The 17,320-nt window shown below is 40.7% G+C and overlaps 1 protein-coding gene across 2 annotated transcripts; it reads left to right on the forward strand.

Annotated features, from left to right (window-relative positions):
• The first annotated feature begins 115 nt into the window (after window positions 1–115).
• Window positions 116–16,216, forward strand: STOM (stomatin). 2 transcript variants are annotated; one of them, XM_080402913.1, is made up of 7 exons: window positions 116–277; window positions 8,308–8,411; window positions 9,332–9,404; window positions 10,283–10,365; window positions 13,153–13,356; window positions 13,850–13,984; window positions 15,805–16,216. In XM_080402913.1, the coding sequence occupies exons 1-7, from the start codon at window positions 229–231 to the stop codon at window positions 15,997–15,999; spliced, it is 843 nt and encodes a 280-aa protein (XP_080259039.1). In that variant the 5' UTR covers window positions 116–228; the 3' UTR covers window positions 16,000–16,216. The 2 variants fall into 2 exon arrangements, with proteins under 2 accessions (XP_080259039.1, XP_080259038.1); XM_080402912.1 differs by having other exon boundaries at window positions 126–286.
• The last annotated feature ends 1,104 nt before the right edge of the window (window positions 16,217–17,320 follow it).

Here is a 17,320-nt window from a genome sequence, read left to right on the forward strand (position 1 = left end):
CTCGTCCCCTCAGGCCGCCTCGTCCCCTCAGGCCGCCTCGTCCCCTCAGGCGGCGGTAGGCGACGCTGGGGGGCGCGCAACCTCCGCAGCCCCACCCTGGCCCCGCGGGGCAAGGCGGGGCGGGGCGCGAGCGGGGCGGCGGTACCTCTGAGGGGACGGCGGCGGCAGCAGCATCTTTGAGGGGATATTGTCGTCGTTGGCAGCTCTGAAGGGACGCTGGCAGCGGCTATGACAGACCACGAAGCGGCAGTCCCGCCTAAGTCCCGGCGGGCGCAAGGTAACCACGGTAGGGGGGAGTGGGGACGGGGGCTCTCCCCAGGGGTCGCTCCGAGCCCGGGCGCGCCTTCCTGTCTCTCCCCGTTTTTCCGTTTTATTTTATTGAGTCGCTGAGGAAAGTTTGCAGATCCTTCACCAAAGTTAACCCCGCGGAAAGAGCGAGGAGCAGTGCTGCCTCGCCTCCCGGGCAGCGCTCCGCTTGCCTCGGCCCCCAGCAGCTCCGCGGGCCCCGTCGAGGAGGCCGCCGCCTCCCCCGGAGCGGCCCCCAGCGCCCCGGGGGGGCCCGCGCAGGCCGGGCCCCTCAGCGGCTTCCCGGGCTGCGGGGCGCGGCGGGGGGCGCTGGCCGACGGTGCCGCCGTTCCCGCCTCGCATCCCCTCGGAGACGGAGGAGCACGACTAAGAGCTGGCCCCAGCTGCGTTAACTTACGGGATTTCTGTTGGTTTGTTTCCTGTACGGTAACTCGGATCACTAAGGGGAAAGCGAAACAAATGATTAAGAGCAGAGTCAACAGAAGTAATCCCTGGGGCACTGCACCAGTAAATGAGAACAGAAAGAATTTGGGGACTGATTGATTACACCATCGGTGCTTTTCACTTGAGCGGAACGGTAGATAAGTGTGACTAAAGAAAAAAATAAAATATATTTCCTCAAGTGGGGCATGAAGCTGTAGTTAATTTTCATTTCTTATCTATCTAGTGTCGTTATTCTAGCGGGTTTTGACCTTTCAGTTGGTAGATGTTGGGTGTAATCCAGGTCAGGAAGTTTTAGAGATGATGCACTGAAAAAATACAAGTGTCTGTCACCACAAGCTGAAGGGTTTTCCTGTTACTTGCATCATTCAGAAACAGACTACGGAACAGTCACGGTTTATTTTACGTTATTGTTATCTGCCATTGGAGATGGAAATATATTTATAAGATCATTTCAAATATGAAGGCTTTGGCTAGGTAATCTGAGTTGTTGTATAAATAACCATAGATCTATCTGGGCCCTGTGCCTAATGGCACATGCTAGTTCTTGTATCCGTGGAGAGGATCTGTGTTTCATTCTGTGAGTATGTTAGTTATTAATACCTAACAGTGGTCACTCTGATGCTGACCTTGTCTGGGACTCTGCAAACCTTTCAGTTCATGTGCTACTGAGGTTGTTTCTTCTGTAGTTACTGTGTGAGGTGTTGTTTTGGAGGCTAAAGCTGGCTACCAATTTTTTTTGTCATAAGTTTCTGTATTCTGGTTATTACATGTAATAATTTTGGCTATTTCCCATGTGAAATGCTTTGAGAAGCATCTGAAAAGACATTTAGTTCTCATTGAAAGTAGTATTCCTTATTATTCCTGATTGTTTGCTAATTAGCAGTTGAATAACTGTCTTGGAAAAACACCTTCAGTCATTCTTGGACAGTGGACCGAGCAGCACAACAGTGGAGATCTTTATCTAGTGTTGCTTGCCTTGTTTTCAGTCCACTTGATCCTTCATGCGTGTTTTGGTTTAAATCTGGTAGGTTGTTTGCACACTTGTGGGAGAAGGTCCCTTCCTCCCGTAAGGGACCTGGGAGTCTGGCACATTTTTGCTCTTTGACAGTGATGGGCTTGTTCGGATTGCATAGTGGAAGAAAATTAATTGCAAATGCAGTGTATGCCACACCTCAAGCAGTAACAAGAACTTCCCCCTTCTATCTCAGCCTCCAGCACTAAGTGTTTATTATAAATTGTTAATACAGTTTGATGATCCAAGTGATAATTTACTCTATCTGAAGAATAGACTATTCTATTTTGTAACGGCTAAAGTAACGGTAACTGTTCTGGTCAGCTTTAAAGGGATTGAAGGGTGATTCAGTTAATTTTTTTTAATTATTCTTTCTCCTTGTGGTTTATTTCCTAAAGAGGTATGTAATCTGTTGCAGACTGTCCACGAGTAAGACTTCTTTGATTAAGTTCCAGGTGTGAATTTTTAATATCTTGATACTAAAAAGCAAGAATGTCACAAGTGTTTGAAATGAAGCTGTAAACAGAGTGTTTGGCCCTTTAGAAAATCAAGCAAGAGGGAACCGAAGCTGAGTAGCTAGAGTTACTGCATGTTAAAAATGGAGTTCCAGCTGTTGGTGCCTCATCAGCATCTGTAGCATGGAGAACTAGTTCATGGCTAAATTATAATTAAGCCTTGCAACTCTTCTATGTCAGTAGCTGTTTTTAAATCATAGCTATTTGCGATAGCTGAAGTTGGAAAGAGAGGTTATTAAACATTTGTATTTAATAAAATATTAAAATACTAATACTGCTTATTTTCAAGTTGCTGTGATTTACTTCCAGGCTTTTTGGTTTTTTATAGTTCATATTCCTATGTTTAATTGTGCTTTTTCCAGACTGAAATTGGTAATTTCTTTGCAAATTTGAAATCTCTCATTGTTAGGGAAAAAAGATTGGTTTTGTTCCACATGTGCTGCCTTTAGCATGTTATTGCAACAGCTAATTGCATATATCTGTCTGCTCAAAAAATGCTAAGCACAACTCTGTCTCTAAGAGAAAAGGTGATGGTTGTGAATTGCTTGAGATTAGAACCAGGTTTTGCCTTTAATCAGAGGCCTAGCCAGTAGCTGGTATCTGTGTGTTCAATCCCTTCGAATGATGCCATATTTTGCAATTCCCTACTCTAATTGAAATAAACTTGAAGCTTTAAAACCTCTTCAGGAAAATAAAAAAAAAAGTATATCTATCTAAAAGAGCACATAATATCTGGAACATGGAATTTGAATGTTAGTGATAGCACTGGGTGAGCCTGCAACACCCTTATTTTGAAAGTAGTTTGACTTTTAATTAATTGAGTACCAGGGTGTATTTTCCCCATTCTTCTTTATCATGCTGGATCTCCAGGCCTGAAGGGATCCTTTTTGTTAATGTGAAATGATCCAAAGTTATGATGTACCTGACGTGGCTGCACATGCATATGATAGTGCCATAGAGGATGACTAGATGGAGTAACAAGATTGGGTGGAGGTCCATCTTGTAATGAAACAAATATTGTCTTCCTACAAGGAAAGGAAATAAACTAGGAGATATTAGTGATGTATTTTGAAATATTACAAGTCAGATGAAAAGTTGAGCAGGACTGTTAAAAGCAGCAATGTGCTACAGTGCAGATGCCTTCAAGTTGCACAGTTGCTCAAGAATTTTTGCTTTTTTTTTTAATTGTTTGCCTTGATTTGCATGCCAACAGCCTGCTATCAATTCAAGTTGTGTACTTGTCTGCTTTTTAACTTCCAAGAAAATTTCAGTGGAGTGGTTAGAGATGGTGGAGTTGGGCTCGTTCTGGCATAGGTGGGACTTTGAGCATCTTTTCACGACCAGCAGAGTAGTTGAAATGGACTCCATGTCTTCATCACTATTTCTTAATATAAATTATTCCTATCATTAAAACCAGTTCTGCAATTAATAGTAACAGATGCAATACAGTCATCAATTGGGCATTTTCTTATGTGATTATATTTTCTAGGCCTTGTCTCCACAAGTCATAACACCTTTAAAGTGAGGGACAGCTCTCAACACCAATAGCGATGGAGAAAATGCTGTGTACTCTACATTTTTAACATGATCTTAAGTTTTAGGTGGTGTCTTTTTTTAAGCCATTACATTGTTTTTCTCATTGCTTTTTCAGCAGCTGCGTACATTACAGTATATTAATATTTAAATATATATCCCCAGCAATTATTGTTAATAATCATGTATCTGTTGTATGAGAAACATTTTGGTTTTGTTGATTGTTTTGGTTTGCTGGGATTTTTTTCTTTCAGAGGAGTAAATTGCATTTTTCTGTTTTGAGTTTGATTGTATAATGGTATCAGAAGCATCACATGGGGGGTCTGGCTTAGGGAGAAGCAAAACCCAGTTCTCCAGTTCCCAGGCAGAAATCTCACTACAAAACCATTTTTCCTTATTTCTTACTCCAGTTCTCTTTGGCTAATCTTGAATGCTACAGATGTAGCTAAGAAACAAAAGACAAACTTTTTATTTGTGCTTTGCCTCTGCATCAGAAAATATGCTGGAAGTCTGTTTTCAGTAATTCTGTAGTTGTTTTGTGGGGACTTAGTGAAAAGATTTATCTTTGAAATGTTCTTTGACACTGCCTGCCACAAAGAAAGATATTTATCTCTATTAAAAGGTTCACATATGTGATGGGTGACAGAGGGCTGGGAGGCAGTATACTGTAAGCAGCACTTAGTGAGGTGTAAAACCTCTTTTTTTCAGCACATTGGGTGAGCAGAGATACACATCATCTGCAAGAGGCGCATCTGAGGCTGCACATTATACCAGCACCCTCCCTCTCTGCCAGTCTCATTTCAGTGCTGTTGAACTAGCTGCTATTTAGCATCCGCTGTCAATAAGCGTGACTGAGAAATCTGGCAAGAATGGCCTGTTGATGAAGTTATCAGAGTCCTGTGAATGAGATCTTCAAAAATTGCAATAAGAAAGCTCATTCCACAGATGCCAAGCATGTTTCTTGTATTTCATACAGTTTTTCACAAGACAGCATCTCTCTCGCTTTTTGTATTGTGAAATACACTACATTGCGGGACAGTCATTGTTGCTAAATAAAGTGTGCGCTTACTCAGTTTTGAAATTATACATTGTGAGTTGTGACTTCTAGCTTCATGTTCAACAGGGAAGCAAATGGATATTTATTTTTTTTCCATGCTGTCGTTCTGTAGAGCAGGTAGATGGGTGATGGTGAAGATGATGTTAAACTGCAGAGTAGAACTGAAGCAGGATCCTCCTCGGCTCCTTTAGGTTATAAAAGTTGTTAACTAAAAGAGAGAAGGAGGCTTTTCCTCCTTATCAATGTAGATTGTGAATACTTTTTATCGTTTTAGGCTGACTAATACTTGGTTGCTAAATGAAAGGTAATGTTCGCTAAATGAAAGGTAATGCTCCCTTTGGTAATGAGTTTATAGGTGTTGCTTAATGCTTACAGCTGCTCAGTACCACTATATTAGGTAATGCCTTTCCTTGACTTTCATAAGTCCTGGAAATTACTTCTTTAATCTGGTATTTCTGTTATTTAATAATAAACCTGTGGGGCAATATATTTAGGTAACTTTCCATAGAGGAACTTTAAAATGACACATGATATGATGTGGCCCTGAGGGTTATTATACTGGTGTGTGACATGGATATAAATTATAGATAAGATAGCCAACCAGCTTCAGAAGCTTTGAGTAATGTTACAAAGTTCAAGATACTGTATGAGACAAAAACTGATTATCCTCCACCACCTCTATAGTCCATCTTACTTGAAAGCTAAGAGTAGCTCAAAGACCCACCATCAGTGAAAAATAGAACTGGAAACTGCAGTGTTGGTTCCCAGTTATTTTGCTGACTTCTATGACTTGACTTCAGTCAAATATTGTGGATCTAAATTTGCAAAATATATACTGTTATTTGCTGTTGCTCACTTTCAAGGTTAGCGATGTCTAAGGAGTGATCTGTCTCCATTCTCTATCCAATGTGTACCACTGCTAATGCTGAGTTCACTTGTGCGCACAATAAAATGCTTAGTTGTGTTCCTGGTTATTAAAATCAATGGATATTTTTTCAAAATCAACACTTTGCTTTATAATGAAGTGGGTTCTACTTAAAATAACTGGTTAGGGTGGAGACTGAGACTTGTATTTTATAACTGGCCAGTTTTGTTTTGTAGTTTGAATTGTAGGTGTGTTTGGTGAATACAGAAAACAAGTCATTATGTAATTCCAGGTAGAACTAAAGTAAAACTCCTAGATTCTTTAATGCAGTTTCTTTCTAAGCAAGCTGGTAAATGCAGTCCATTAGATAACAGGAGTCCAGTCCTTCAACTATCTGTGGGATTGATCAAGTCAGGATAACATTTGCATATTTGCAGCACTGTAAAGGAGTATGTACAGTTCAGCAAAATCAGGGAGTGTGCTCCTGAAGCAACATTCTTTCATCTAAATGTGAGAATTGTGTTTTTCTGAGCTTTGTGGGTGCTACTTGACACTTCATACTTTTGGTTTTTTAAAGGATGGAATGAGAAAGATGAATGCCAGTATCTCCCCAGTAGGACTGCGACGCTTGTGAGTGCTCGGTTTCACCCTGGGATGTCCCCACTTGGCAGTGGGCTCCTGGCAGCCTGTTAGGAGTCTTAGCTGGCAGGATAAGAAACTTCCTGTAGCTTTATGAATGCTTCCCAGCACGTCCGCAGTTTGTTGCTATGCATTTCTTTTTTTAGCCGTGTAGTATTTGAAACCGTTAGCTCTTGTTATTTGCTGGTTCTGGAAATACCTTCAGTTGGTGCCATTTCACAATGGAGAACTATCACATTTGTTTTCTAAGCATAAGGAGTCTTTGGCCAAGAAGTGCTTTGTAGAGACTTTATTTCATGTCCAGCAAATCTTGCACCGTATCTTATCCTACTTCCTAGATACAACAGTTCCGAGAATTGTGATTTTCTTAGATCTTCACCTATGACAGCTGGAACATAAACCAAATTCTAAATGTCCTGACACTGGAGTTGGTAGACTATGGGGTATTTGCTTCTAACTCATTAAGCAAGTGTTCCTCTGACTGACTTAGACAATAAAAGAACAGGATTTCTACTGGGGCTGACTGGTCATTCTGCTAGAGAAAACTGGGGAAGGAGGAGTCATTTGAGACCCTATACTTAAATGTTAGCATACTTAATTCTGCCTAAATGTTACTTGGACCACATTCTGCCCTCAGCTATCTTGCTGCAGTGGGTTTGCATGGCAGGGTTTTGGTAGTGGGAGGACTACAGGGGTGGCTTCTGTGGGAAGATGCCAGAAGCTTCCCCCACATCCAACAGCCAATGCCAGCCGGCTCTGGGATGGACCCGCCACTGGCCAAGGCCAAGCTAATCAGCAACAGTGGTAGCGGTTCTGTGATAATATACTTAAGAAGAGGGAGAGGGGGTGGAAATCTGTGCAAAAAATTGCAGCAGTAGAGACGAGTGAGAATATATGAGAGCAACAACTCTGCAGACACCAAGGTTGGCGAAGAAGGAGGGTGAGGAGCAGAGCAGAGATTCCCCCTTGCAGCCCATGGTGAAGACCACAGTGAGTCAGACTGTTCTGCTACAGCCCCTGGAGGTTAACAGTGGAGCAGATATCCACCTGTAGCCCATGGTGGACTGCATGCTGGAGCAGGAGGATGCCCAAAGGAGGCTGTGACCCTGTGCACAGCCCATGCTGAAGCACGTTTGCTGGCAGGACTTGTGGACCCATGGAAAGAGTTGCCCAGGCTGGAGCAGGTTTGCTGGCAGGACTTGTGACTTTGCCGGGAAACCACGCTGAAGCAGCCTGTTCCTGAAGGACTGCACCCCATGGAAGGGACCCATGCTGGAGCAGTGTGTGAAGAACTGAAGACCACAGGAAGGACTTGTGTTGGAGAAGTTCATGGGGAACTGTCTCCCATAGGAGAGACCCCATGCTGAAGCAGAGGAAGGAGTGGCAGAAACAACGTGTGCTAAACTGACCACAGCTCCCGTTCCCTGTTCCCCTGTGCCCCTGTGCCGCTTGGGAGGAGGAGGTAGAGAAATCAGGAGTTAAGTTAAGCCCAGGAACAAGAGAGGGGTGGGAGAAGGTGTATTTTCTGTTTTAAATGGTAATAATTTTCCCCAAGTTGCATCTGTTTTGTTGTTTTTTTTTTAAAGTGACAGCAATTCCTGAGTGATCTCCCTGTCCTTATCTACCCACAAGCCTTTTGTTGTGTTTTCTCTCCCCGTTTAGTGAGGAGGGGAGTGATCGAGTGCATTTGATGGGGACCTGGCATGCAGCTGGGGTCAAACTGCCACATTTGCAACTTCTAGAGACTAGTGAAAATGAAAGCAGAATTTGGCTTTTAATTTGATTTCTGATCTAAACCTAATGAGTTTGGCTGGAGGAGTAGTGCTAACAGTGGTTTACTTCAGGAATAGTCAACATAAATATCCAGTTGTAGGTGCTTTCTTTAACAGGCACTCTTGCTTTTAAAAATGTGAAAAGTTCTGCTCTTTTCTTGCAGATGATGCTGATACTGGCCTTGGTTTGTGTGGATGGATTCTGGTGATCACTTCACTTTTTTTCACTATTATTACATTTCCTGTATCAATCTGGATGTGCATAAAGGTAAAGTTGTTCACTCCTGAGTTGGATTAAGACTTTAAGCAATGCAGATGCTTCCTAGTGTTTATTATTGTTCTTTATTTTATTTATTTGTTTTAAACACAAATTAATCTCATTCTGCCTTTCTTGAAGTGTAACAGACAGTTATAGCAAACCCCAATATTTCAATGCATTGATCTTCAAAGCAAAGAAAAAAGTGCTATTATACTGTTTAGTCAAAATTATTTTTGTGTTGATGTCTTTATTAAGTCTACCCAGTTGTCATTAGTATATAAGATTGTTTGGAAGATCAGAGTAATTGCAAGAATGCATAATTACTCTAGGAGGACATAATTACTCTAGGAGGACTGATTTATTTTTTTTTAAGAGATCTCTCCCTATATATGTATGTGTATAAATATGATGTAAATATAAATATATGTGTGTACATGCATGTGGTGGTATGTGACAGGTTTGTAGAGACTGTGTTATCTGTGGTCACTGTGAGCTTGATGTTCTCGGTTTCTAGACTGGAGGAAGTAGCTCCTGCTTTGTTTTGGCTGACATACCAGAATTAAGAGCTGGAAAAACCCCTGCTGGGTCACATACACTGCACTTGGCTTTGTTGTTGCCAGGATATTCCTGACGGCTGCTTCTAGTGCTTGGTCCTGCGCAGATGATGTGCCTTGCTTCTGCTGTAGCTTCTGCTTTTGATAGATGGTGCCACAGTCTGACTAGTATTTATTGCGGACTGTTGTCCAGCTTGTTCCTTTTGCTGCTTGGGTTTTTGACAGTGAACGTTAGGCTAAGATTCTCAAAAGCAGCCAGGATAGAAAGGTATTTACATTAGAGGCTCAAGACTGTTTTAGACTAATGTATGTATAGTTTGGAATCCATCATACAGCTTCTGGAAACTCTTGTGTGACATCCAACGTTTATTACAGATTATAAAGGAATACGAGCGAGCCATCATATTCAGACTTGGACGCATCTTAAAAGGGGGAGCAAAGGGACCAGGTATGTCTTGGAGAGCATCCTTAATATTTGTTCTAATTAAGTCATCGGCAAATTAATAATTGTCTAGAGACATTGCATTAGACTGGCAAATGGATTTCTCAAGAATTGTGTAACTTCCAGTAAGAGGATATGTTACTTTATATGGAGAAGGTGGTAAACGAATTATCTGTGAGCCTTACCCAGATCTCCTTAGTTAATGCGTGGTCTTCGGATAGAATCAAAAGCAGAGAATATAAAGACAGGAATAATGGTATCAAATGAGCTATTTTCAAAAAGAAGTTTAGTATGTCAGCTAAAACCCAAATGGTCTGAAAGCCTCAGTATTCTTCAAAGATATAGAAGCAATTAAATTATATGATAGTTTTGAAAAGTTTCCTATGTACATTAGAAATTCTGATGAGATCTGAAAGAATGTTATTTTCAGCTGTTGCTCCTGCTGCTCAAAGTGACGGGAAGGGCAATAGCTTCTTTCTTCATTTTCATCCAGATTTTGCAATACTTCTGCATTGCTGTAAAGTTGAAAGAATTACAGTGATCCACCAGAAGAAAGAGGTTGACAGTTTCTGGTTGCCGGAATTAGGCCCCACAAGTAACTGTGGGGAACAAATTTTCCAAAGTAACTGTTAACGGTTCTGGGTTTCTTTTTTCCGAATGTTAAAGATCTCTAAATAATTTAGTCCTGAATAAATTGAGGTTTCTTAGCATACTTTTTTGAAAATCTTACCCTGGTTTAAAAGCCACTAATGAACATGCTGCTGAGCTCATTACAGAGAGCGCTATACAGCTACAGTGGTTGGATGTAAGCTTATTTCAGTAGCAAGTTTCATCTGTTTTAATGACCTATTTTCACATCTTCTTGAATGATTTTTTTTGTCCAGGTTTGTTTTTTGTCCTGCCCTGCACAGACAGCTTCATCAAAGTTGATATGAGGACCATCTCTTTTGATATTCCTCCCCAAGAGGTGAGTTTGCATTTGCCTTTGTATCTGCTAAAGTGTTTTTTGATATTTTTTTTGCACTTTTTCCTTTTTCCCTCTTGGTATTGTGTGGCATTTAGTTTTACTGTAGATTTCTTGTGCAGGTTCTGTGTATTCTGAGAATACATACATCCATTGGTAATACCATTCTGTAAGAGAAGATCACTGGAGGAAAACAAATGACGCTGTCCTCTAAGGACTAGATAAGATAACTTAATACTGTCTGAGAGCTAGAATGGGAGGGGTTTGGAATGAAGGCTGCTGGACTGCATGCAACATTCTGTAATTGTTTCTGTGAAAACTGGAAGATTTCCAGAAGCAGCAGTGATCCTGTGCCAATTTATCTAGATATATGCACTAGCTGAAATAATGGGATGAAATTATTATATACATCAAATGCTATTCATAGCAACTCAGGGTAATGGTCTGCTCCCTTCTGTGAGTTTTGTGTGCATGTTGCTTCTATGTCCTGCTGTGCCCAGAAGCAGGAGGAAGATGTACCCCACCTAATGTCTTCTGATGTCCTTCAGTTTGGAGGTCCTAAAGAACAAAAAAACCCCTTCTATTTCTAGTCTGGTTTTCCTTTGACATCTTAATTTTTTTAGCAGAAACTCTCCACAGCATTAAGCTAGCTAAACTCAGTGATGCCAACTCAATGGATAAGAGGATAATAAAAAACAACTAGCCCTGTAAAAATAAGTTAGTGAACAATTGTATGATGATGATTATAACTGTCACCCTCATGTATCTGGTGTATTTTGGAAGACAAAGATGCTTGACGCAGCCTGTCTGGTGCATCTGTTTCCTGTCATATTTGCTAGTCGGTTTATTGCTCATCATTAGTTGTAGATTTAGACAAATGGCAACTGTCATGGTACACTCTAAAACGTAATTGGTAGAAACCTAATCACTGGCAGGCAAAATGTGCTTGCAGCTGCTGATGTGCCATTAGTGAAAACATCAGTTCTACAGGGTTTTTTTGACTTGATTAAATTAAGCTTATGGATTTAGGTTTGTTTGTGTTCTGTAGGTAAAAGCAGAAATATATTTTTATTTGCACAACTTCATTTCTGTGCATGTTACTCATTCTTCATTTATCTTAAGCTGTTATGAAAAGCCTGCTAAAATAGGTAGTTTGGGGAAGGACAGAGCAGGTAAGTCTTGAAGTTTAAGTAACTCACATCTCTCTGTCTTCAAATAACGTAATAGTAATTGTCTAGCATGGAATTAGGACACCTCTTCTTATAGTCATATGGCATACTTCAATCTCTTTTTAACTTAACTTTAAAATATAGTTAATATTAATGCTTCTTTCTGGTGTACCTGCCTCTAAGCCTTCAAGAATATCTGTCTTTATCTTTGCAAGTACATCCTTTGCTTAAGATACAAGTGTTAAATTCAGTATATCACTTGAATCAAGCTCTGAGTATGTTCACAAATTGGATTTCCTCTGCAACTTGTCTAGAAATCACCACATATTCATTTAGTAGCACAAGGTGGCAATCACAGGTACCTCCAAGGAGGACAGTGAACTTCTGGATAGTAACAGCGTTATTTCTAATTAAACGTTGAAGTAAGGCTGGCATCCATGCAGTGGAAATACATCAGGCCCTTGGGACAGGAAAAACCAATTTTTTAAAGTAGCTAGATGTACTTCAGTGAAACCTTCCAGTCTTTTCTAAAATATCTCATGGGCATGGCTCTCTGCCTCTAAGCTTCATTATACATTAACATATTTTTTCACAAAGTTTCTGCAGTTCTTCAGAGTTAACTTACACAGCTGTGCTGTGCTAGAGTCTCTAGTGTTGGCCATTCCTATGCTATGGAATAAGCAGTAATTGGGAACTGCCTTCAGCTACAGTCACACCTGCGGTATGGCAGAGTGTCTTTTGTGTTGGTTCTTTGAAAGTGCAGCTGAAATACACTCCCTCTTGTCTTGCCTGCTTTTGCATTTGTTTTATAAACCAACACACCTGCAGAGTTAAGTCTTGCTAAATCAATAGTCTTGTGACTGAAGTTAAATACAAGTAAAAATCTAATGCGTCCTGTATTTCCAATGATACTCGTTATTAGCCTTTTCTCTGTACAGAACCAACAAATGACCCTCTCCCATCAGTGTTTCCAGTATGTACTCCTAGAGTGCTTTAACCCATTTTGAATGTAGTGGTCACATACCCCATCACTGCATTTAAACAAAATAACTTTGAGTGCTCATGTTCTTGGAGCCTTTTTCTGTTACCTCAGTCCTTCACTGCATGCCTTTTGCGTTCCTGTACAGTCAGTCTGCCTCTTACCCATCTGTAATGATGAGCCTCACTGAAATATAGCGGGGGTACCTACCTGGCTGTGATGCATTGCTAGTTTCAGAATAAGAGGTTAAAGTTTCCCAGGTGAAAGAGCATATGTATTTTGGTGTAAATTATTTCTGATTTTTTTTTCCTGTCACTTGTACAAATTGCAGATCCCTCTGTGAATTTGAAGGAGTTAGAAATAACATTATGGCAAAGCTAATGGAATATATTTTTCCATGAGAAGTGTTCTAATCCCATAGTTTGCTTTGCAGAGCTGTACTGGAAGGTCTGTGCAGCTGTACATAGACATACTCACATGCAGCATGTGCCTGTAAGAACTTTTGTTTTCAAGACAGTTTGAAAACATCTGTTTTACCATGGAAAAACTAGGGATTTTGTCAGATAAAACAAATACATAATTCTCATTATAATTAACCATATACTTACCAAATTTTAATATGCTTTCCTTATTGTTTTTTAGATCCTGACCAAGGACTCTGTGACAGTTAACGTAGATGGAGTGGTTTATTACAGAGTTCAGAATGCCACCCTTGCTGTAGCAAATATCACAAATGCTGACTCAGCCACCCGTCTTTTAGCACAGACTACTTTGAGGAATGTTCTGGGGACCAAAAACCTTTCTCAGATTCTCTCTGATCGTGAAGAAATTGCGCACAGCATGCAGGTATGAGCAGCTTTACCTAAGCAGTCCATCAAACAATCAGTTAAGCAGTAACCCCATGGATAACTTGCAGGCCAGCATTTATTTTACCTTCTAAGTGATAAGGCAAGTTGTGATTTGAAGCTTTCGGCAAAATGCTTTCACGAGCTATTGGGATGGCATTCTGCAGAATAAAAATGAGTGACTAAAGTAATGACGGACCAGTGGAGCTCACACGTGGGAATGAGGGCTACAGGACAGGAGGGCTTCCCTGGATCATTGTGCTGTTGAGGGAAATTATGCCACGGAATTTCTTCAATATATTAATCAAGCTCTAAGTTTTTTTGTTAGTTTAAAAGTTACACTTTTATAATTATCAAATCACAATGTAAACACTGAAGCCCTTAAAGTCCAAAAATTCTAAGATAATACATTTGGCTTATTGGTCATCCTTCAAATTGGGATGTTATTTTGCAGCCAGGTAGATGGCTTAACTTAATTGTCTTGCCTTATATAGGCCACACTTGATGAGGCAACAGATGATTGGGGCATTAAGGTGGAACGTGTGGAGATCAAGGATGTGAAATTGCCTGTCCAGCTGCAGAGAGCAATGGCTGCAGAAGCAGAAGCTGCCCGGGAGGCGAGAGCTAAGGTAATAACATCAATATGTGGGTTTGTTGGGGTTTTTTTCCTTCATGAATAATTAAACGTGGTGATGTAGAAGATGAAGATTCTCAGCCAGATTGTGTTGTAGCAAATAGGAGTGCAGGGCGAGGTTTTTGTGGATTTGTCTGGGTGCTTGTTCTATTTCATTGTGGTTCATGTGGGTGCAGTTTCCTTCAAAAACACAGAATCTCAGTTTTTTTCGACACTCCAAGAACAAGTCATAAACAGAACAATGTCGAGGTTATTAGCTGGAGCCTGCAGTGAATTAGAAGCCAAACTTACTTCCAGATTTTGCCTGACTAGCCCTGATTTTAGGCAAGTGCTTTGTTTTCTGTTTGTTACTGCATATGAGAAATTAACCAGCTTGTTAATACTTCTGTCACCCTTAAGCTGACCAGTGATCAGTTGGTCATGAGATCTTTTTCCTTTCTGAGGTGGGAGGTGATACTAAATACTGAAGTTTGGAATAAAAATCCTCAGGGACAGAGCTGTGCTTTTCTAGGAGTAAGCAAGTTAGCTGTCTCCCTTAGTGTTCTGTGCCCTGTGGCTTTCTCCTCTGGTGATTTGTTAATCCTGTCTTGAAAACTTAAATTTTACCTCCATAGATGCAACTGTAGATTCCCTTTTTAAAAAATAAACAAACAAAACCCCCTTTTTGGTAGACTAAACTGATAGATGGGGGTTTCTGATAGGTGTTAGTGGTTTGTTGAGCTGCCTGCCTGTAGAAAAATGGAACTTGCATTCCAAATACTAAAAGTCTGTCTTGGCAGAGGGAAGTTTACTAGAGTTCATCTAATGGCATGAAAATTACATCTAATCTTATGTTGTTTGTCTCACACAGGAATGATTTTTATGCACATAATATGACAGATTTTCATGTCCACCATTAATTAGGAGTTTCATTAACTTTAACCTGTGTTTAGGTTATAAAATTTGGGGGTTATTTTCATGGGAAATAAATGCTAAACTGAATTTCATTAGACTTTTCAGCTGTCCATTATTGAATGTGAAGCTGGTAGTACACCCAGGAAAAGATCTTTGAGTCTACATTAGTGCTTCAAGTATTGACTTCTGCTTTTATTTTTTTAAGCTTAATTACTTTGTGATTATTTTTTACTATTATTATTTATTCTGTTGTTTCAAATAATACTGTGCCCTTGCAAGTAGAACTCTGTAGGGAAATAGGCACTTGCGTGTGCTGACACATATGTAAATTGCTTCACCAGTAACTTACCTGTTGTAACAGTGCCACCCTCCAGTCCAGCCATCCTTTACAAATATTTGGAAAACTTTTCTGTTGTCCCCATGCAGAAGGGCCTTTCCTGTACAGAAATCTGTTCCTAATGAGCTTATACTTAAAAAGAAAGAGGGAATAAAAAGGTATTTCCCCAGTAAGAAACGAGCCATTCCTCTGTCAGGCCCTTGTAGATACAGAAAAATACAGGTTTAAGTAAAAAGTATTTTCAGATGTATATGGGGAGTTTTGAGAGGCAGTGCTGAAAGAAGCACAACAGCAATTTTTGAAAACAAGTGCACGTGTTGCATTTTCAAGACATGGTGCCAGCTTTTGTCATCTGGCATCCTGATACTGAAAGGGAGGAAGACACAGGGCCTTGAAAGTGCTCAGGAGTAACCTATGTCTGAGCGAGAGAAAAGGCAGAACTGGTGAAAGAATGTGGTGAGGGAAGGTCACATGATCAAAGTGAGAGCAGTGGCTTTGGTATATGACATACGTATGAAGTCATCCTACAGATCTCTAATTACTACACCGGAATTAACTCTGTTTTATCCATGTTTCTTCCCCAGGTAATTGCAGCTGAGGGTGAAATGAATGCTTCCAGGGCCCTGAAAGAGGCATCCATGGTTATTACGGAGTCCCCTGCTGCTCTTCAGCTCCGATATTTGCAGACTTTGACCACTATTGCTGCGGAAAAGAACTCCACCATCGTCTTCCCATTGCCCATAAATATGCTGCAGGGCATCATGGATGCAAATCGCTAGGGGGAGGGAGGAGAAGGTTTGGGGTAGGGTCTGGGGGGGTTTGGTACAGTGAATGCTTGCAACAATGAATTCCCTGCGTGTTACAGCTTATGGTGGTGTTAACAAAGCAGATTTGCTAAGGAACCTCTGTTATTATACTAAGTGTGTTTTAAAACTAAAATGTAGTGTTTGTGACTATAGACAATCCAAATATTTGAAATTGAAAACCTCTCGAAATGAGTACAAGCAGATGGTGGTCTTAAACAAGCATGTATCCATACTGTCCCGGATGGGACACCTTTAATCTTCTGTTTTCAAATAGTGTATAAAATGAGTTGTGCTGAGGATGACATGCTCCAACAGCTGGAAAGAGAAGTATTCCTTTTAATACATAAATGGGTCTGTTGCCCTGCAAGGGAAGTGGAACAGCCTAACTGTCCTCTTGGAGTGTGGCTCTATGGGTTAAAGTCAGCAGATCACTGTCGTGTGGACTGATTCTCTCGCTTGCACAAGGAAAAGTAATGGAAGTTAATAGAGGAGTTGAGACTATGCTGGGTATTTCTGAAAATCAGGCTCATACCCTAAAATAGTCCCCTGTTCATGAGAAACAGTTGTTGGTGGAACTTTCCATCTCTGTTCTGCTGCACAGAAATGGCATAAACATGCCGTAGTTATGGATACAACATGCTTGCAGTCCCGATAGGCTGTTCTGTTGTTAGGGTGGCATGCCTGTATGGATTCAATGTTGCTTTAAAGCAGTAAAAAGTTGTTGGGTCTGCCTCTTCCCTTTCTCTCTTAAAAATGATTTTAAAAAGCCAAAGTATTGACCCCTGCATTTTATCCAGATTTAAAACCTTATTTCCTCTAGGACGTAACATCTCTGTAACGAGCAGGGCGTGGTGACATTTAATGGAAGATGCTGTGCTGTGTATGTATCTGTTCTAACAAATTAGTGATTTAACTTGTTGATGCTGTTTCTGAAGATGTGTACCATTTGTTGTCAAACTGAGGGCTTATACCAAAAGCATGTAATCTTCAGTTTACGTAGCCTTAAGCTGGAAGCCTGTTAAACTGTGCTCATATTTTGTACCTGTTTAGTAGATTAAAATGAGAAGCATGAGAGCCTGCATTGGGGGGGAGGCGTTTTAGGCTATCACCATCTTCAGTTATTGGGAGGTGGCAACGAAAACAAAAAGCCAAGTTCAATGATTTAAGTGCCCTTCTCACACTGCTGGCATGAAGTTCCTAACTCATTTTACCAACTTTCTGCTACAGTCAGCTGTGTATTTAACAGGTATCTTGATGAGGACAAGGTCTGCTCACCTGTGCCTTTGTCACTCTT

The sequence above is a fragment of the Falco punctatus genome (genome assembly GCF_963210335.1).
Source record: "Falco punctatus genome assembly, chromosome: 9".
In the NCBI taxonomy this organism is placed as follows: Eukaryota; Metazoa; Chordata; class Aves; order Falconiformes; family Falconidae; genus Falco; species Falco punctatus.